Raw genomic sequence first — 23,488 nt, 5'->3', positions numbered from 1 at the left:
ACAATACTAAAAAAAGATGTGACCTAATGTTATCGAACTCTGATATGTACCATATAATTTGGATAAAAATGAAACATTTTTTCTGTCTAACGGCCAGAAGTTATATAATAGATATAATAGTAATTTATTACAAAAATAATAATATTTTTAAACCCCTATACGCCTATACTATATTAAATAAGCTCATCTATACTATTTCTAAATTGCTGCTACCAAAAACTCTTGTGCTTTTTCCGTATTGTTCATTTGGTGTTTATTGCTTATGGTGTTAAACTTTTTGACTGTGGCTTAAGCTTATCTTGAGTTATGTACCTCATCTCATTTGACGAATTGAGTGTTAAATTCAAGGTACATTAGTCTGCTACTGGAAATGATGTTTACTTAAATGTACCAAAAAGTACAAAATAGAAGATCATCATCAATTTCTCTGAAACTCTTCATTCACATATATGTTTTTAACTAAACTGTGTGGCAACTTACATTTTCTTGGTGGAGGATCATTCGTCTTTGAGTGTTGGTTTTTCGAAACTCAGCAATTACTTCTAGCAAACAAATAGATATATATCCATCAGCAATAACAATTCTTTGATCTTGTCGAGGAATTGTTGCTACATGACCCGCTTTTGAGACAAATGTCGCTACCATCTTTTTGGAAACACTTCGAGATGATTTCGGATAACTTTCATTAGTTTTGGTTCATCTCGGAGCACCCAAACAACCGATTGACTTTTATTTTCGGGTTCATAAGAACAAATCCAGGATTGATCACCACTGAATACTGTATATTTTTTTGAGTTTTCTGTGTTAAACCGGTGTACGTTTTTTCGACACCAATTCACTCCAATTGCTTTCTGTTCTTCCGTCAACAGATGCGGTATCCAACTAATTTTTTATAGATAATTCTTTATGGAAAATTTCTTTAATTGATGTCTTTGAAATGCTCAATGATACGTCAATTTCGCGGTATGTGGCATGCCGATCTTCTTGGATTAGCTTACGTACAGCATCGACGTTTTCCTGGGTGACAGCCGTTGTTGGTGGACATGTTCCTGGATCGTCACTTAAACCAATCCGCTCACGTTTAAGTTCTCCATACCAACGAGAAATTTTCGACTGATGTGGTGCTACATTCCGAAAACAGAAACCAACTCGGCAAGACATTATTGTTGAGACAACTATCTTCAAAAATTGTAAAAAAATGATTGCACACACAATTCAATTTCTAAAATTCAGTTTAGGTACAGCTTTAAACAAAGTGGTCTAAAATTTTGGCGTTAACTAATGACAGTTAATTTTGACATTTTATATATGTTGACAGGCGCCTCCTATGTTTCAATATGCAACATTTAAAAGACAACCCTCGTAAGATTAATCAATAATCTGATAAAATTAACAAAAAAAGAATCAGTGTTCCTTAAAAAATAAATTAAACTATGAATTTAAGTATTCTTCGATATAATATCAAATACATATTTTACTTACTGTCAAATTATATATATAACTATTACTGATAATTCATTCGCATTATGCATAACAAAAATACACTAACTACTCGTACCTATCGATAACAATATTATAATATACTAAGAGACTAAGTAAGTTAGTTCGTAGCGCGTGTACATGCTACAAATTATTCTTATAATTATACCAAGGAGAAAATCGACAACTATCGTCTGCATCACGTTATGTTTTCTCCTAATAAATTATTTATAGACTATTATTCTCTGGACGAGTAGCCCTAAATAATAAGTTTAAAGCGTTTTCGGTCATCAGCCTCCTTAGAGGAAGATGGCGCGGTGTGTCAGTTCTCTTCATCGATATTCATTATTTATGTTGTTTAAGGGATCGCCTACGGTTGCGGTTAAACTCTCTAAATATGTTAACAGCTGCCATACACAGTGGTATCATTGAGACAACCGCTTTAAGTCATGACAAGCAAAAGGCTAATTTGCCATCTGGTCATCTATAGAGGCTATAGAGCCACTACTCAGATGAAGAAGTTTGTCTTCAGTAAAAGTTTTAAACAAATAGTGTAGATGTATTTAAACGATTTAAAGAAAAAACACTCTTTCTATATTATAGTACCTAATCATTTCATTGATAATAAAAATAGAGATTATTCTATATGCTCCAAAGAGCTAAACTTAATGGGAGCTAAACTCAGTATTGGAATTTTATCAGAAAGTTCCTACAAAACATTTTCTATTTCAAATGTCTTAGAAACAACGTATTGTGTCAAACGAGTATGGACATGAAATAATTGATTCTTATATTTTAGTCTGGTTTTTTACTTTGATTCTTGGTGTTTGGTTTTTCGAGGTGTGTCATCATCATCATTTACAGTTATGGTGTAGCCTCCCTCATGTAAGCGAGGCTACAGAGAGTATCTAAGTATGTACTTAGATACTCTCTTTGTAGTTGGGCCCATTGCTGTCTATTGATGGCTATGCGGGCCCAAGTTATCTCTGCTAATTTCCTAATATCATGGTCCCATGTCAGGTTCGTCCTTCTAGGTCTCTTAATTACTCGTGGGTACCATGCTGTAATTGTCTCTGTTGTCCTTCCTTCTTGCCAGGTGTCCTGCCCATTGCCAACTAAGGGATTTGACTCTGTGGATGACATCAATAACCTGGATTTTTTGTCGAATCCACTCTATTCTTTTACGGTCTCTCTTGGTTATTCCCAGCATATTTCGTTCCATGGAGTGTTGTGCGATCTGCAGTTTTCTTATGATGCTCGTTTTAAGTGTCCCGGTTTCGCATGCATAGGTAATGACTGGTAGTACATATTGGTCGAATGTTTCCTTCTTTAAATAAAGTGGCCTTCTAGATTTAAATATGATTGAGTTTCTTACGTAAGTACTTCATGCTACCTTAATTCTCCTATTGATTTCAAGTAGTAGAGATCCGGAGCTGGTATATTAGTTGCCGCAAATATTCTTCTACTATTTCGTGTTGTGTTACCTATTAGAATATATATAGTCTTTTCTGTCCACTAGTTCGTTATACATTACCTTAGTTTTTACTAAATTCATTTTGAGACCCACTTTGTTGCTGGCTGTATTTTGTTTTTTAATTTGTGCTTGTAGTTCTTCAGGACTATTGGCAATTAGGACTATGTCAGCGTTATCGTTAATGACTAATTAGTAAACAGTTTTCCCCATTTTTATAATATCTACATAATGTACCGAATTCAAAGATAATATTACTTAAGCAAGTTGTTTTCACATACTCTTCCAACAACTAAAAGTATAGTTACTAATGTTTGGAGATTGGAGACACAGAGTACTGTTATATGTATAAAGCTTATCTTTTTGACAATATTTGAAGATATAAATTCTGAAGCATGTTTACAGCATCTTGATTCAACAAACAACATCCAATGGTTTTATATAACAAAACAAACAACTTTTTTAACTGAAAACAAAAAAAGTTTCACATCGTTCAAAAACTGAAGTCACACAAATCTGAATCAAGCAAATATATGTAAAGAAGTAAAGTGAAAAACGATATCCTGGTTTAAATTCAAACAATTTCCATTTTAAATTTTATATAAGTCTATATACCATTTTTCAACCATATTGATTACCGCCGATTCTGTTCAGAGGCAACAATAATTTATGGTAGTCCGTTTGTCAGTCAAATATCTCTCTAGCGCTCATATTATATTTAGTTAAATATTTTGAGTAGATTAAGTAATAGTGTATTATGAAAAGTTAAATTTTGTTGTGGTTGCGTGATGGAAACTATGAACAGCTCTCTCTTTTATCGAGGTGACATCAATTTCTATCAATATTTCCCTCTAATTACTAGCGATGAGAACTATCGAATGAATTAGACTATCGAATGGTTCCTGAATGAATGATTTCAACTATCGAATAGTTTTATTCGAATAAAATCATTCATTCATTTGTATACTAAAGCATATGTGACAACCTCGCCGTGCGACTAAATGGTTATCGTTGCGCCACGAGCCACGACTATCGAATGCTTTTGATAAATGAAATTTAGTATTCGTTTGATTTTTGTGTGCGTCAGTGCATTATTAGTTTTCCCAAATTTTTATAACTTCGCCTTGTAAATACTATGCTATTTTTGCGTTTATTAAAATATTTAAAATACTAAAATAGTAGTTTTTTTTAATTGACGATTGTGTGCGAAGTGGTCAAAATTTTTCCGAAAATTTGTGTGATTTTCCGTAGCCCGATCTTTCAATTATTTAATTTTATATGGTATATTATGGTTAGGTTAGATTGCATTTTTTTAATGGGAAATTTTGAGAAGTAGCAATTTTTTAGAGAGATGAGATGAACTTACAATTAATTTTAAAATACATATTGGTATTTTAGATGTTTTAATAATATGAATTAGTTGAACTTAATAATCATATTTAAGTAATGTGGTTAAGTAAAAGAGGTTATCGAACTCAAATTTTGGGGTGATAAAATTAAATTGAAGGTTTTACACGTGCCAATTTTAAAAAAAAGTTAACAATGTTTGTATTTTGTTTATTCTAATTCACTTACATGTAGTTTTTTTGCGAAGAAATATTTCATTTATTTTTTAAAGTAAATGCCAGTAAAAGTAAATATTATTTTTAAATATATAATTTAAAGCAATAAAAAGTAGTATAAATAATTTTGATTTCTAATTTTTTATTTATATTTTCCTTCCATTACACTGCATGCTTAGAAAATTAATAAATGTTTATATTTCATGATTTTAAAATTTGTTGTTAATATAACAAATTATTTCTGTAATTATTATTATTTAATAAACCAACGTTGCCATTTAGAGACTATATTATTTTTAAATAGGATCTAATATAAATACTTTTGACTTCTATTTGTTGTTTATATTTTGCTACTACTTAAAAAAAAATTTATATTATTAAATGATTTTTTTTTTCAAGCAATTTTGTTGTTAATAGGTATAACAAATTTTAACTGTTATTATTATTTATAAAACCAGTCTTTGCTTAAAAACATTAAAAAGCATTTTTCTACATCCAAAATAAAAAGTATTATTGCAGTGTAACAACAGAATATTAATAAAAAAATGTAAAACATATATAGACATACTATTCCTAACTAACTAATGCTAAAGAATAATATTCTTTGCTAATACCAACTAATACGAATATATGGCAACAGCGCCCTTCATAATGTATTTTCTGTGTAAATACTAGCACCTCAATAAAAAAAATAATGTGTCGTTATCTTTATTTGACTCCGCAAAAAATCAAAGATGTCGGCTTCTTTCATAGCATGGCCACCGACCGCTGTCGGGTTTCTAGGAAAGAAACCTACGTCGCCGGACGACAACTAAAATCCAGTTTATATTTTATTAAAATCGATCCTGACCAATAAATGAATTTGATAAATGAATGAATTTTATAAATGAATGGTTTTTGCTGCCGAATTACTAGAATACAATACTTCAAGGCAGATGACGCATCTATTCGATAATTTTTATTCGAATAGTTTTCGACGAATGTTTTCTTACTAGCTATCGAATTATTCGAATGAATTGCAACTATCGAATGTTTCGATAGTATTCATTCGATAGTTCCCACTACTACTAATTACTTAACTTAAATTTAGATCTTCTTTAAAAATAAGACCCCCAAGTTAAACTTTTTATTGTAATACTTTATAATTTGATCAGAAATCGCATTTGTCAACGTTTAAACAAACGATTTTTTATTAATATTATTAGTATTGTGCATAATTCGTACATAAATGTACAAATCCGAATTTCGTGATGCTATCTCAATAAATGGCGAATATATTCATACTTTGCATACTCAAGTTAAATTTTCTACAACTAAATTTCACTTTTCTGCAAAATTATACTATATTCCATGATGCAATAAATTTAACACAATATATAACCACTAGATATACAGGGTGTTCCAATATTCCGTGGACAGTTCCATGTATTTTTGGAATGAAAATAAGTTCATTGGACACAATTTACCTCTATACAAAAGTGCTTTATTTTTCCGCTAGAGGGCATCAAACTTAAAAAAAACACATTTTTTCAGATATTTTAAGAACCGCTATTCCGATTTGAATTTTATTTTGGGTGTATATGTATTGCTAAGTGCTTTAACATTTGACTTTCACAAAAATTAAGAAAAAGTATCCCCACCCCTACATAAATTTTAGTATAAATATTTTCCAACTCCACCGATGACAGATTTTCTTTTCGTAAAATGGTTCCTCTAGTATTTTTTGTCTCATCGCATAGATTTTGAGAATTCATTTCTTCAAAGCAGACCTACAAAATATTTAGGAAGTTCTAATATTCCGTGGACATAGAACTACTAGGTATTTTTTGAAACAAAATAAGTTAATTGCACATAATTTACCTTTATACAAAAGTGCTTCGTTTGTCCGTTAGAGGGCATGAATCAATAATAAACCCGGATGTTAATAAAACATTATTATTTTTTAAGCTTTTTTTGAAGCTTATTGTCAAATATTATTTTGGTATTAACACAAAATTCCATATTTTCGCTAACTAGGTTATTAGTTAGGTTACCTAGGTTATTAAGAGTATAATAGAAGTTATGCGCCTCCATAGCTTGATGTCACAAAAATCAGTTTTTGGAAGTCAGCTTAGGAAAAAATATGCGCGGTAGGGTTTTTTTACAAGATACAAAAAATGTAATAAATACTAGAGAAGGACCATTTTACAAAAAAAATCGGTCGTCGGTTGAGTTGGAAAATATTTATACTAAAATTTATGTAGAAATGGGGGTAGTTTTCACCCTTCCAGTTCTTTTTCTTGGGTTTTGTGAAAGTCAAATGTTAAAGCACTCAGCAAAACGTAGACACCCACAATCTCATTCAAATCGGAATAACGGTTCTTAAAATATCTGAAAAACTAGGTTTATTTTTTTAGGTTTGATACCCTCTAACGGACAAACGAAGCACTTTTGTATAGAGGTAAATTGTATTCACGGAATATTGGGACACCCTGTATTATGCTGGTTTATTATTTTATTTCTCGTAGGAACAGGCAACACTCTATGCCGCTTTTGGTTTTGTCTCTCTGTCTGCCAACTGGTCATATATATTTATCTCTGTCGTATGCATTAAAGTACAGACCACAGAAGAAGAAATCAGACCACAGAAATAAAGCGACCAGGGCTAGTAGAGTTTCTATACACAGTGGACCACCCTGTAACCCATCATTATAAAAAATGTATACATATTATCGCTAGGTACTAATTGTTAAATTATATGCATGTTATACCAAATTTAAATGCTTTATACCACCCTACCAAAAATCTACTTAAATACCTACTAGCAAAACAACAATGCATAATAATATTTCAAAAGGCTTGCTTCACACACAAAAAATACATGTACTGTTATATCTGACATTAGCGATAATACAAGATATTGCTTTAAAAATACCCACACTGTTCATTGTCCTATAAGTATATGAGTCATTCTGGCTTGGAGAAATCTATGAGGTGTATGCGCCTAACTACTTCTAGATGGTTACAATTAATACAATGCTAATATAAAAGCTGGGGCGTAGCCAAAAGCACACAAAACACAAACTGAAAAAACAGCCTCGTAATGTTGTTATAAAAGAATTAATTATTTATACAAATAAATGCGGTTTTAAAAGGTTAATTAATGTGCTTTACATATAAGATTATTCATAGATTGCTGTACCAAAGTAAATTGGTTTTAATTATTTTTAACATATTTAAAAATGAAGGGTCCAGAGGAAACGATATAAACGAGATAAGCGCCATTTTACTAATTTTACAGGAGAGCAGTGGACAGCTGGCGGTTATCAGGTTCTTTCCATGTATTCTATATTCCGTCCTATTGCTGCCAAAAGACACTAACATTTTACCGAACAACCAAATTCAATCACTAACTATGTTTTGAAGCGGAGAATCGATTGCAAGTTATTAACTACGATTTCTGGCTATTTATGTTTTATTTTAATACCGAATAGTTACTAACTATAACATTTTTATGCAATGCAATTCATCTTTAGACGCATTTTTCTCGGAAGTAATAAAAAGTAAGTTAGTGACTTATGGCAGCAATGGGACGATTCTTTCTAGGAATATACAGGGTGTCCGGAAATTAATGCAATTTGGTCATAGATTCTTGAAAAAAAGATAGTTGACAGTATTGTTTATTTTTGGCGAGTGACCCCCCTTTTCGGATTTACAGCCTCCTGAATTTCGCCCCTAAAAAGAGTTTTTTTTTTAATATCTCAGGGCCCTGTTGGACGAAAATCACTAAATTTGGTACACGTTGTTTTACCTTAAAATGTCATTTTTTGATGCTATTAACTTTTTTTTTATTTTCATCAGTGGCGTCCATACGGTATTGAAACTAAATATTATTGAAGAAAAAAATGGTATGCCAGTGGTTTTTTAAAATAAAAAATTTTAAAATCTACATTAAATTCTGAACAATTTTGATCTCTTGATTTTTTTCGTAAGACGCACCGTTTTCGTGTAAAAAAATAAAAACCATTTTCATACATGACCAAATCACTAAAATTTTAATGTAAATTTTCAAAGCAAAATTTAAAAAACGGCAATTTAGGTTTTTGGACATTTTGGTTCGCACTTAGGTAATAAAAATAAAAAAATATTTTAAACTTAAGTTTGCCGTTTTAAACATTTTTCCATTGAAATTTACGGTAAAATTTTAGCGATGTCATGTATGAAAATTATTTTTATTTATTGACGCGAAAACGGTGCGTCGTACGAAAAAAAGTCAGGAGATAAAGTTGTTCCAAATTTAATGTAGATTTTAAAAATAATTTTTATTAAAAAAAAAACAGTGGCGTACCATTTTTTTCTTCAATAATATTTAGTTTAAATACCGTAGGGACGCCACTGATGAAAATAAAAAAAAAGTTAATAGCATCAAAAAATGTCATTTTATGGTAAAACAACGTGTACCAAATTTAGTGATTTTCGTCCAACAGGGCCCTGATATATTGAAAAAAAAATCTTTTTAGGGGGGAAATTCAAGGGGCTGTAAATGCGAAAAGGGGGCCACACGCCAAAAATAAAAAATACGGGTCACCTATTTTTTTCAAGAATCTATGACTAAATTTTGTTGCATTATTTCCGGACACCCTGTATTATAGGATTTAACAACTTATTGCCCTGCAGAGCTTATAAGCGCTTTCAGATGTAGCGGACCGTACGCGCGGAGAGTCCAATGCGGATGTTTTTTCAATATAGCTCATCCGGACGGAGCATACGCGACCCATGTGAAATCGTTCATATAAATTCATGGTTCTTGCTCGAAGTCGCGGACGGTCCGAACGGTAAGAACGCTGTATACACTGTGTCAATTTTAAAACTTCCCACCCTTAATATCTTTCTTGCAGATAAAATTATGAAAAATCGGAAAAACACGTCAATATTATTTGTGAGGGGGACCCTTTAAATGAATATTTTTAGCCTCTTTCTTTCAACCCCCTAGGAGGGGTAGATGTCACCCTTACAATCTTAAATGGGATTGGAGGTCAAGTGGCACATCGTTTTAAAGGGCGTTTAATTCTCTTTTTAGTGGTATCATACTTTGTTGCTTTTTTTCCAGAGGTTTCCGAATAATCGTGTTTCAAAGTTGCAGAAACAATTAAATATTTCTGCATTGAGATTTTGGTTTTCAGACTAGTGTTTACAGAAAAATGATTGCAATGGATCTCCTTGTAGTATAAATGATTAGAATATTAGGTTACACCACTTACGCCCTATCTTATAAGTTGTTCAAAATGTTGTCAATTTTCCTGTAAACAATAATAGAGTCTGTTTTCAAACTCCCCCCTAACATGTCGGTAAACTTCACCAGGAATTGACCGGCATTCTGCTGCAATTCGCCTCTTAAGATCATCAATATCAGTAGGTTGTGTTTTGTAAACATTGGATTTAAGATGTTCCAAAAGAAAGAAGTCTAAGGGTGTTAAATCCGGTGATCTTTGGAGGCCATTCAATTGGTCCACTTCGGCCAATCCATGTACCCGGAAATCTCTCGTTTAACCACTGTCGGACCGGAAGAAAATGAGGTGGAGCACCGTCCTTCTGGAATGTTAACAAATTCTCCTGTAAAACTGGATTACCCTCTGCACCAATTTGAGTTTCTAGCTCTTGGGTGATAAAAGGATCACTGGTCTCTTGAAACATATTCAGATGCAGATCACCCCTATCAAGTTTCCTTCAATAAATAAAGGACCAATTTATTCAAGCATTTCCAAAAACACCAGCCCAAACATTAACTTTTTGGGGATATATAAATATGAGGGTTTGAGAAAAATAATAGATAATTTGAGAAAAGAAACCTTAATGCGGTTAATGGTTATGATGGTTTCTGTTTATTAGTATTTCGACCCCCCTAGAAAAATGTAACGGTTACGTCCATGTTACCCCCTAATCTTCTAATCATTTCTACTACAAGGAGACCCATTGCAATATTTTTTTGTGTAAACACTAGCCTGAAAACCAAAATTTCAATGCAGGCATATTTAATTGTTTCTGCAACTTTGGAACGCGATTATTCGGAAACTTCTGGACAAAAAGCAACAAAGTAGGATACCACTAAAAAGAGAATTAAAAGCCCTTTAAAACGATGTGTCACTTGACCCCCATTTCCATTTAAGATTGTAAGGGTGACATCTACCCCTCCTAGGGGGTTGAAAGAAAAAGGCTAAAAATATTAATTTAAAGTGTCCCCGTTACAAATAAAATTGACGTGTCTTTCCGATTTTTCATATTTTTAACTGCAAGAAAGATATTAAGGGTGGGAAGTTTTAAAATTGACACAGTGTATATTCTATAGGGACCAGTTAGACTAGGGTTACCAACCGTCGTCTATTTCAGAAGAAGGTTCTCTTTTTGTTTTCACTGTCCTCTTTTCTCTCACGTATTGAAAAAGTCCTCTTTTTTGCATACCAAACTCAAAATCTAAAAAAAAATCGTCTATGGCCACAGTGCTTTAAAAAATCGTTAATCTGTCTCTTTCGCTATAGCCCAGAGCCTATAGAGGCCGAGGTTCAACAAATTAGAGACAAGCTGAAATTTCGCATGGAGCTTCATTTTGTAGATCTTTAAACATCCTGAAACCCCAGCGATGAACCGTTGAGCCCGTCACCCCAAAACCACCCCTACAAGGGGTAAAAATGGCCCTTTTTTTACTTTTTCTACAATAACTTTAAAACTACGAATTTTAGGAAAAAAAGTCACGAGTAAAAAATTGAAGAGAAAAATTGAAGAGATGAATTTCCTACCACATAGGTAAAGAACCAACATTTTAGAATTTCAGTGGCGCACGTGCGAATTCTTTAATTTAGGAGGATTGGTTTTAATAACCCACCATTCTGTGTTTTTCAAATGAAAGCATTTTTGAGATAAATCTCGAGACCAAAAGATTTATCAGGATACAAGTTCCTATAAAAACGATCTTTTTAATAAAGGTAAGTTACCAGTGGCGGATATAATTTTTTAAAATGTGTGTTTTTTACATTTTAAAAACATTGAATAAGAAAAATTGCTGTTTTACAAATAATTTCAAATGAAAGAGGTATATTGAAGAATTTACACGTTTAATAACAAAATAAGAAAACCTTAGCTCAAAAATAGGATAACTTATCTTAAGGATAGTCCTCATTCATTTCCACATTTGTTGGGTTCGTACATGTAATGTCATTGCATTGACCACATGCCATAGTGCAGGTAAGTCCCATTCAGTTGCATGTACATGCTTTTTTACAGCTTCCCGAAGAGCAATTGCAAAAAATTTTCTATAAAACCCATGTAGGAGCAATGGGCTGGTCTGAATGTATTGGATTCATCTCTCGATTTTTCATTTTCTAACCCCAATCTTGCGGTGGTAAATTGTTATTTAACATTTATTTAACACATTTAAAAAAATTATCTCCGCCACTGGTAACTTATCTTTATTAAAAAGATCGTTTTTATAGGAACTTGTATCCTAATAAATTTTTTGGTCTCGAGATTTATCTCAAAAATGCTTTCATTTGAAGTTAAACACAGAATGGTGGGTTATTAAAACAATCCTCCTAAATTAAAAAATTCGCACCTGCACCATTGAAATTCTAAAAAATTTAGTTCTTTCCCTATGTGGTAGGAAAATTTCTTCTCTTCAATTTTTTACTCTTGACTTTTTCTCTTAAAATTCGTAGTTTTAGAGTTATCGAAGAAAAAGTTAAAAAAGGGCCATTTTTACCCCTTGTAGGGGTGGTTTCGGGGTGACGGGCTCAACGGTTCATCGCTGGGGTTTCAGGATGTTTAAAGATCTACAAAAAGAAGCTCCATGCAAAATTGCAGCTTGTCTCTAATTTGTTGAAGGTCACCCATGTAAAACGATGTATCGGTCCTGAGCTACTACTCCAATTCGTTTGTACAGAAAAGAAAATGAAAAAATATATTATATATTGTACAGAAAAGAAAATGATATATATATATTTTTGGAACCGATAAACATGTTTAACTATTTATTTTATGTTAAATTACCGTTCGCTATGTTTTGAAACAAAAGTTTTGTTGAAATGGTTTGTTTTATTTTGACAAGTTTTGGGTATAAATATTTTTTTAAAAGGAAGAAAGACCATTCGCACACAGTTTATAACTTTTTGGTAAATTTTAGACATTTGGGTGAGATTTCAGGAAATGGTTCGCCTGTGTCTCTTTTTTACCCTTTTATCCTCTATTTTTTTATTTTGAAAGTTGGCAACCCTAAGTTAGACCTACTATAATCTTGTAAAATCCTAAAATTAAGAAATTGGCGCTTATCACGTTTTTCCTCTAGACCCTTCATTTCATCTTGTGTTGCACTCAAGATTTCAAATGATGATAAATGACTTGAATTCGAACTATGTATATCGAGAAGATAATTACATATAAATTTGTTGCAAATTTGCATGGAGTATTAGATTAAATACTTTCTACCATTCTAAAACCGGTATAAAATAAATTGTGCAGAACTGTTAAGAATTTAACAGAATTTATGTCGTCTGTTCTTGTTTTTGCTATTTTTTACAGTTAACTGCGAAATACATAAATATTAAGAAGATTAAAAGATTTCCTCCTGACATCTATCTTCTTGATGTAAAGAACTCTGATAGATTTATTTCTTGTACTAGGCCAAACCATATGGTTTTAACATAATAGATACACCATAGTTTTGGATTCTCTTCAGGTTTAAATATATTTGAAAAAATAGTATAGAAAGATTTTTGGATTAGATGATGACGTTCAATCATAGAAGACATTAAGATAATTAATTAATCAAAAAGTACATATTAGCCACTAGAGATACATGAGCCAATAGAAAATATAATTATGTTTTCAACGTTTTAAACGTGCTGTGAAAGTTTTAATAAGTATTGTGTTTCTGCAAGTTTATACTGTATGATCGAATAAAAACGGCGTCCAGTTGGCTGGAAAATGATGACCGATTACATGCCTCATATAATTGTACATATAAAATGAAAGCGATCTTCATTTCATAGCCATCGCTGACGCCGTTTTTTTTCGATCATAATAAAGTAAATATAAGTAATTATTTCTGAAAAAATAAAATGTACAACATCCTCGTTATAAAATCAAAGTTGTATAACAAGCGAACAACAATGATTGAAATATCTATTGTGATTTTGTTGGTTTCGTGTTTCGTTGGTAATAAATTTAGGATATTTCAATATTTATCGGCTTTAATCACTACTGACAAAAGAAACCAAAAATTGATATTTTTTGACGATATTTAAATCATTTTTTCAAAGTAATGTGCGACTAATGACACATCAGTAGATGACAAATAAATGGATCTAGTTTGAAGGCTTTCTAATTTAACTATTGAATAAGTATTAAAAATATTAGTCAAGTTACGTGCTCGTAGTAAATTTTGATAATAAAATAGTCAAGAAAATAGGCCTTCAAATACGAAGTTTTGGTAAAAACTTGAATTTTTCATACTTTGAAAGATCTAAAAACGAATTGCGAAAAATATTTTTTAAATTCATCTGAATGAAATAAATAAATTCGAAATTTCGAAGAAAAAAAATTGTGATTATACTTTTTTTGCTTAAATCAAAACCGAAATAGGGTGGCTAGAAAGCTGTTATTGAAATATTTTTAAGTCCTTACCGTTTCTCTGAAATTAAAAAAAAAACACTTTATTTATATTTTTCACCCCTTCTCAGAGTGAATTTAAAAAGAAAATTAATTGAACCATATAATTTTCCAAACAAATTGAATAGAAATGGTAAATATATGAATTTTCTACCATCATCCTCTAGTTTCTAGTTAATTTTGATCTGAAAAAAAAGTATAGAGATAATTTCTATGTTAAATTTGACGCTCCACAGTATTTTTTTCTGGTTCTTACCGCTTCTCCGAAATTTCGAAAAAATAATTTTATTTATTTATTTCATCCCTTCCCGGGGATGAATTTTAAAAAATATTTCACAATTCGTTTTTAGGCCTTTCAAAGTAACATATCAAAAATTCAAGTTTTTACCAAAACTTCGTATTTAAAGGTCTATTTTAAGGACTAAAAACGCATATTATGGTATAATGAACTAGATTTATTCCAAAAAAGTGTTTGTTAGAAGGTATTGATCGATAACTTGTTTTAGCATCAGTACCGAGTATTCCCAAAATTCTCGAACACAGCTAACTGTTTCAATCATTCTTGATCGCTCCGTATTATAGTATTGGTACAGCAATCAATAAACTTAAACAGTGATTCACACAAAAATATGTTCCAATGGTACTGTTAAAGAACTAAAAGTATTATTACGAGTAGATTGATATGCAGGTGAAACTACGTAATTTACTATTATTACAAAGTGAAAAGTTCAGTCTATACCTAAAGATTCTATTCTAGACTTAGAAATATTTAAAACATGATATAAAAATAGAGTAATATTCAAAGAGTTATTTTAATGAAAGTATTGAATCATCACTTTTAATTTTTTATATAATTAATTATCATACTTGTTGAATATGGTAATTTTATTCCATACTTTAAAACTATCTCACTATTTTTAATAAGAAGACTCTGTAATTAAAAAGATTCAGTCACATTATGACTTTTACTTTATTTTCCATTTTCAAAAATGTCAGTTTCTTAGTTCGCCAGTATGAATAATATATGTAACACTAAACAGTATAAAAAAACTAAAACTAAATATAAAAACCATGCAATATTAATAGAATATACCCGAATTAACGTTATTCTTGCTAAATAAACAAACCATCCATATCCCCACACTTAATTTCAATAATAAACTCCCATAACAGGCACAAACATCTAAAAAAAAACCATTTTGCCACATGCGTCGAGGTAACTTAACAGCGATTAAAAAAATAAACATAATATGTGAAATGAACACGTGAACGTAGAACGAATACACAATAAAACAGAAATAAAATAAACAACGCTTCGAAAAAAAGAACATTGCACAAAAATAAACAATTGCTAAAAATAATTTTGAAAAAAAGTGAAGTCTACCTTTGTTGGTGGGCTCGTCGATGCGGGAGAGACTATACCGTGGTCAGGAGTACTCTGTGGTCTCTTTGGGGCTACTCGAGCTCCAGATTTTCCTGAAACAAGAAAAAGGAAATTGAAGTACAAATATATTAACAGCACAAAACATTTTCTTGACAATATGAGAGATAGTTCTGCAATTATTTCTTTTAAGTAATGTTTCAAATACAATATAACCGAAAATAAAAAAGCGGCAGCGATGGCTGTGAAATGAAGATCTCTGTCGTTTTATATGTAAAATTATATGGGGAATGTCATCAATCGTCATTCCCAAACCAACTATATATAGACGTCTTTTTTTTCGATCAGACGGTATAATATACCTATATGACGATGGCAGTTATATTTGTTTAGGAAACTTTTAAATCTATATTTCTTCTTTTTCTTTTTCTTAATTACTTTTTTATTTCTAGTTTCAATTAAAATGTAAATGCTTATTTTTGCATTAAATTTATCATCTACCCATATGTGGTACTAGGAGGTACTTCGAGGGCTGAAGCAGGCCTGCGTCAGTCAACCTTTAGCACAAGAACACACAATCTACAAAATTTGTATTTGTCGCATTGAACGAAAATGTGTAAAGGTTGATTCTCACTATACCCTCCGTTTCCATTCCATATCCGTTCCGTATTTTTATTGACGCTATACGTAAGCTTCCGTTCCGTCTCACTTCCATACTTTTTATTGTACAGGGTGAGTCAACGATAGAGTAAAGTCCATTATCTCATTTGTTTCAAGATTTAGAAAAAAAAAATTATATAAAAGTTGAAGGGATGGTTAAGATACACATTTTAAAATTATTATAGAATATACAAGGTGCTTCAAAAAAATGTGGCGGCTATAACATATGTTTTTTAAACGCAACACCCTATTTTTTATTTTATTTTTAGATTCTGCGTAAAATTCCATAACTTTTTTGTATATAATGTTATGTATCTAAAATTAATAGTTTCTGTAATATTTCAATTTATTTAAACAAATGTTAAATTGCAGTGTGGTAAAAAATTGTCAGTGGTGTCATTGTTTCTGAAGTTGGAGTACCAAAATTTGGTAGGAGAGTTTTATAGAGATGAAAAAAAAGATATATGTAAATATATTTTAGTTAAATGATACAGGGTGTTCAAAATATATTTATGAATTTCAACTACTTAAAATTAAAAAATCTCAATTTTTTTAAATGGAACACCCTATATATTATCATTTTTTCTAGATTTTACAAAACTGTTCAACTTTTATTAAGTATGTCATATCCCTAATTTTAATAGTTTGTGATTTATTCCCATTTTTTCTATTTTTACCCATAATTTTAATACAATTACCCTATAAAATCATAGTTACCATGACAAAACAAAACTATTTATTACTTACCATTAACAAGTAGCTTAGTTACAATTGCTGGTATTAGTTAAAATTAATTAACTTTACTCAAATAAACTAAATCGCAGTAGTGAATTTCTTGGTGTTTTTCTATATTATGAAAGATGACACTTGGAATTATATGGAAAAGCCAATATTACTACTGCCGTGAAACCGTCCCATTACACATTGAATATGTTTTCTAGATATATATCTATCCTTATAGTACTTAGCAAAGTACTATATAATATATAGTACTGAACCAAAAAATGTGGTTTTCTAAGCTTGTCCGTGTATATCAATTACATTGACTAATTCATTTCAAGAAAATCTGTAACTATTATCTCTACCATTTATACTTATTACAAAAAATTAAACTAAAATTCAGATTTTGTTCTTAACTTGCTTAACAGACATCAAAATGTGATAATTATTACTTTTTGTCATGGTAACTATGATGTTATAGCGCAATTGTATTAAAAATATGGGTAAAAATAGAAATAATTGGAATAAATCGCAAACTAATAAAAATAGGTATATGACATTCTTAATAAAAGTTGAAAAGTTTGGAAAAATCTATCAGAAAAAAGATAATATATAGGGTGTACCATTTAAAAAAATTGAAATTCCTTAATTTTAAGTAGTTGAAATTCCTAAATATATTTTGAACACCCTGTAACATCTAACTAAAATATCTTTACATAGGTCTTTTTCTATATCTCTATAAAATTCTCCTACCAAATTTTAGTTGTCCAACTTCAGAATCAATGCCATCATTGACAATTTTTTAACCCACTGCAATCTAACATTTGTTTAAACAAATTTAAATATAACAAAAACTGTTAATTTTAGGTATATAACATTATATATAAAAAAAGTTATGGAATTTTTCGCAGAATCTAAAAATAAAATAAAAAATAGGGTGTAGCATTTAAAAAAACATATGTTTTAGTCGCCACACTTTTTTGAAGCACCCTGTATACTGTATAATAATTTTAAAATGTGTATCTTAACCATCTCTATAACTTTTATATTTAATATTTTTTTGTAAACCTTAAAACAAATGAGATAATGGACTTTACTCTATCGTTGACTCACCTTGTACAATTTATATCATTACGAAAGCTTTATTTATTTTTTTTATCTTTTGATGGTCCAATTAAAAGGTGAAAGGATGAATAAATATCAGCCAGATTTTAGCTTAATTAACAAAGACAAAACTTAAAACTTGACAACGCGGTTTCCGATACGCTTCAGTCCGTCCGCTAAAAAATGTGTGGAAGAAAAGGATATGGAACGAAAGGGAAACGGAACGTATAGTGTGCATTGTCCTATTCATTTACATGATATAATAGTTAACGTAAACGGAAGGGAAACGGAAAGGAGCTGATACGGAAGGTATAGTGAGAATCAACCTTAAAGGTTCCTAGAAATTCGGTCCCAATTTACTAGTGCGAGTAGACTTCCTGTTCCAGACATAGGGTGTCCACCCAGGAGAATACTACAATCCTCTCCAAGGTAAGCAGAGCTAGTGCCATCTTTTTTATATCAGCAGGAATTTCTAGTTTCTAGTTCATTGAATATTTATTAAGATTTCCTTTCATTTTTAAACATTGGTCTTCGAGCCGGATAAAACCAAGCAGTCAACTTTTGAAAGTAAAAAAAGTTATTTTTCTCATATTTTTTTTCTTCGCATTTTATTTTCTATACTTTAAAATGGGGGGTTCAAATACAGGGGGTTCTCATACAGGGGGTTAAAATCTTCTCTTTTTTCAATTTGAAGTGCTTTTAGCGATTCGAATGAAATTTTAAGGGTAAAAGTTCCTATAAGTGGGACATATTTTAATGCTAAAAAAGTGTCGACATATTCGCCAAGGACGTGCATATGAATTGTCACTGGAATATTTTCTAAAAAAGTATGTACGCCACTGACATTTTTTCCTCTTATTAGCAAAAGTTAGGCCATTTAATGCCGATTAAAAAGTTGTATATTGATATTTTGTCCATTTCGATCTCCTCCATGAGGTAAACGCAATTCTAACAAAATTCTTATTTTTAGCCGACCATACCAACAGGTATTATCTGACAAACGAGTCTAAAACAGCGGAAGGAATTCGGGCCAAAAAAGTCGATGTTGTCACGTTTAATTATAAAAAAGCAAAGTTGCTCGATATTACCTATAAATTGAATATATTTTAGTTCATTTCAGCATACATAATTATATATATGCTAATATGTTGACGTAGTTCTTATTGTAATAATGTATATTTATCTAATTACAGTTTTCGTTCATTCTGACTATTATAAAAGGTAAAGTATTTCCTTAAGATAATGTCCGCTTAGGGTAAGCTGGCAACGCTGACAAAATTCATCATGGCATCCCGGATTCAACCACTCTGATTAGTCGAGATTGCCGCACGTCTTGCCGCCGTTACCCCCAACTTTATGCCCCTCTCTAGGAATAGTAGAAACTATTCTTAATCTAAGGTAGAAACAGTCACTACTATTAAAAAATCCAGTGGCGGGGTTATTGTATTGTGTTTTATATCTTTAACTTGATTTGTGTTTATTATAATTAGTACACGTGTTTCAACAAATATTACTATATTTGGCAAATGACTAAACAAAATGTAGGTACATTTAAAGTAAAATAATATTATAAACTTTACTGAAAAATATTATAAAATTCCTGATATATTTTTATGAAACACCGCACGCTCGCAGATATTTTATGAATGAAATCGGTCATGATTTTAGAAAATTGCGATCCCCTCACCGTTGCCCCGTTGTTTCAGATCCGTTTATCAAACTGTATGGTAGGCTATGAAGATCGGCAAAAAAAAAGTTTTTTTTTAATTTCACTCAAAATGAGTTATTTGGGCCATAAATGACCTAAATACAAAATATTTTCATGGTGTCTGTTTGTCCATCTGTAACACGATAACTCAAAAACCGCTAAACCGATTTTAACCAAATTTGGCACAAAAATACTGTGGCACTCGAGAATCTGACTATTAGTTTTTAGTGGGAGTGGGGGGTTGGTAAGGGGATATGGGAGGGGGTTAAAAATTTAAAAAAATCGTAACTCCAAAATTACAGTAGCTAGAGAAACGCGGTTTTCAATTTAAGATTATGAATAATATTTGCAACAAAATTTGTAATAACATCAAAATCAATCAAAGTCGCAGTTTTTGAGATAAAAAAAAATTGGAAAAATTCCTTTACTTTGAAACTAAAAGAACTGCCTACCAACTTTTTATTAACATATTTTAGTATGGGCGGCTACACGTGCCTACCGGCGCCATTTTTTTTTTATTATAAGAGCTACAAATGCCCGACGCACACATTTGCACGCACTGTTTGCCCCTGTTTAGACAGTTTATACACTGTTTATACACTTATTACAAAGTCACTAAATTTTGAATCCACAGATACAAATTTCTCTTAAAAATAAAAAAATATTTTAGATGAAAAATCAATCGCTATAGTATGTAATTGGTTTAAAACTAACAATGAATTACAGATCATAAATTATGCCTAGACAAACCTAAAAATATGCCTTGTACTATTACAATATAGATGTAAAATAATAAATAAAATAACCGTTCAAATGGCGTTTTTCATGCAAAAATTAAAACTGGGTCACAAAAAATTAACAAATGTTTCGCCTTTTACGTGGTAATTTAAAACTAGGTTAACCGCCGAATATCAAAAAACACTCCCGCAAATCAACGCACAATGGGTTGTCTAGAGTTTTAAACTGTTAAAATTAGATCACACGTAATATAAACTAGAAAAAAAACGTACGTTTTAAAAACCTGAAGAACCGGAACATGATAACACCGCGCAGAGGATGTGGCAGTACTGTATCGATGGTCTAATGTTAAACAAAATGAAAAACCACATTTAGGGAAAGGCACAGATACACACATTGTACTCGACGTCACAATTGGTATTTTGATCAGGTTCATTATCGCTATAACAATAGTGAACCCAATACAAAGGACATACAGGGTGTTTTGTTTTAACATAATAAGTAAAGTTTCGAAAAATATGCAGTTTGCACAGTTATTTTATATTCGTTAATAATTTAAATGTTTACAGTAAATGAAGAACAGGTAAAATGAACATTTTTAACTTGGATTAGAATTAGAAAGACCGATACTTTCTAATTTTTAACCGATTTAGCGAGTGTCTAAATCGACTCTTACTCACGAGATATTCGTATCTCACGTATGATGCAGTTCTTAAATATTTCACTTAATTTAGACGGCAGGAACACTTGACATCTGTCACTTTTCTCAACAAAAATGTATATTGTTTTTTGGATGTAATCTGTCTTCATGTCATATAATATGGACTTGGATATACAAATACCTTTGGCCATTCCTATGAAGACCAAAATGTATAGATAGAAACACGATCGAAAAAAACATCATAGTATCCTTTAATATGTCTACTAAAATTCAAAAGTTCAAAGTATTTAACTCATTGAGTTCATAACACTGTTGAAAACGTACTATAATTTTATCTATACCGGGTGCGTCTCAAAAGTGGCTCACCCCTAGAACTTTTTTATTTTTTCAGATAAAAAAACGAGATTTGTTAGTATATGACATAAATTAAGATTGATTGACGTATTCAATTGTTTTCGGTCACTTCCTGTTTCACCGGAAATGACTACAACTCTTGATTTTTAATAGCACCGTCAGTATTTTTTTACTTCATTCGATAGAAAATGACACTCGGAATAGAATGATATATTATATGTCAACTTTTGACATATTCGCTCAAAAACAAATTGTATTCTAAATTTCAATATAGAGTGCCATGGCTGTGTTAAAAACATTAATTTTTAATCAAGGAGCCTTGGAAAAATAGATTTTATCATCTAATGTTCTTAGTGTCTTTTCCTGACCGGTTAAAAGATTCCCAAATCGTATTTTTAACCATATCTCAATTTTTTCAAATGGATCGAGGGTGGCTCATTAGCATATTTGGAAAAAGCATTTTTTACGAATAATTTGATACCACACACTTGGTATTTCGAGTCAAATTGTCGCTATGAACCGCATGTTACAATTTCAAATAAACCATATGCGAAAATGTCAAAAGTTGACACACAATATGTCATTCTATTCAGTGTGTCATTTTCTATAGAATAAAGTAAAAAAAAATACAGAGGATGCTATTTAAAAATCAGTTGTAGTCATTTCCGGTGAAACAGGAAGTGACCAAAAACAATTGAATACGTCAATCAATCCTAATTTATGTCATATACTAACATACCAAATCTCGTTTTTTTATCTGAAAAAATAAAGTTATAGGGGGTGAGCCACTTTTGAGACGCATCCGGTATACCCGGTAGCAAGTGATGCAATCCAATTTATTTTTGTTTTAAATTCAATGAGAAAATACAGATCATAATTATAAAACGGAGCAAAGGATAACAGTTCAAAAGGTAATTGTTAATATCAATTGGACCAAAAATATATCTATTTAAATTTGTTACAGATTCATTTTTGTGTCTGTTTTTAGATACATGGTTTTTTATACAAATAGCGAAAGTTATTTTTTTTTACAGCCACACCAGAGTTTCTATTCTAATGTTCAAAGGTTTTGTTAATTAATAACAAACATGATTATTCATATATATTTTTTAGTTAGTTGACCGTTCGATTTTATTTTCTATTACATCGACCTTATTTTGACATAAAGCTTTCGTCTTCCATAATGATTAATTTTGGTGTTCCGGAAGACATTTTATTGAATAATCAAGCAGCCTATCTTATATAATATCTCGTATAATATCCGGTGTTATAAATTAAATTAATAAATAATCTATAAAATCGTGTTTTAATATCGATGGGTTTTAACGATTACACATTAAGAACAGGTGAACGATTACAAATAATATATAATCAAAAAAATAAACTGAAACAATAATATCATAGCAAAATCGTGAAAGTTTTGTTTTGTAAAACATAATTTTTTTATTGTATATTTTTCTTATTTTTTATATTGTAATAAAAAAATAACGACAAAATTAGAAAATTAATACTTCTGTTAAAACATACAAGATTTACCCTGGTATCAGTATGAGACTTTATACCAAAATTATGAAAGAAATGAAAAAAAAATGTACTTTTCATTTAGGTAATCAATACAATTGAGAAAAAAAACGCTGACATCCTATATATGAAATTAGATGGTGAATTGTCAAGTCATATTTTTTCCGTTACTACTACTACACTATTTTGCAACCCTAAATAAAAGATTATGGTTGAATATATTGCAAAAGAAACATGGATGTCAATTCATCGATGTATCAAAAATAAGGTTTTTACCAATTTTCATACAGAATCTGCATTTGCCGTTGTTTCTTAGCTTCCATTTACTGAGGTGTTTATTGAGGAGACAGTGTGACAAAAGTCCTGTGACAATCCCAAGATTTTTTTTACTTAAATCAACGAAAATCTTTGATTTTTCTCACTCGAAAGTGTTGTGAAATTTTTTCGAGTTGTTCGCTTAGACCGTTGGAGGATTCTCATTCCAAGTTACGGA

At 30.8% G+C, this 23,488-nt stretch overlaps 1 protein-coding gene across 3 annotated transcripts in view; it reads right to left on the bottom strand.

Annotated features, from left to right (window-relative positions):
* The window catches only part of LOC115879954 (MICAL-like protein 1), a 246,258-nt gene that overhangs the window by 23,402 nt on the left and 199,368 nt on the right, over positions 1 to 23,488 (bottom strand). For 2 of the 3 annotated variants that reach the window (XM_030897021.1, XM_030897030.1), the window contains one exon: positions 15,533 to 15,624. In XM_030897021.1, coding sequence (XP_030752881.1) covers positions 15,533 to 15,624 — 92 coding nt within the window. Of the gene's footprint in view, positions 1 to 15,532; positions 15,625 to 23,488 lie in introns of those variants that run through there. The other variant, XM_030897040.1, reaches the window with a different exon arrangement.

The sequence above is a fragment of the Sitophilus oryzae genome, unplaced genomic scaffold (genome assembly GCF_002938485.1).
Source record: "Sitophilus oryzae breed Bouriz unplaced genomic scaffold, Soryzae_2.0 scaffold_1067_pilon_pilon, whole genome shotgun sequence".
In the NCBI taxonomy this organism is placed as follows: domain Eukaryota; kingdom Metazoa; phylum Arthropoda; class Insecta; order Coleoptera; family Curculionidae; genus Sitophilus; species Sitophilus oryzae.
This window is presented reverse-complemented; position numbering and strand designations above follow the sequence as displayed.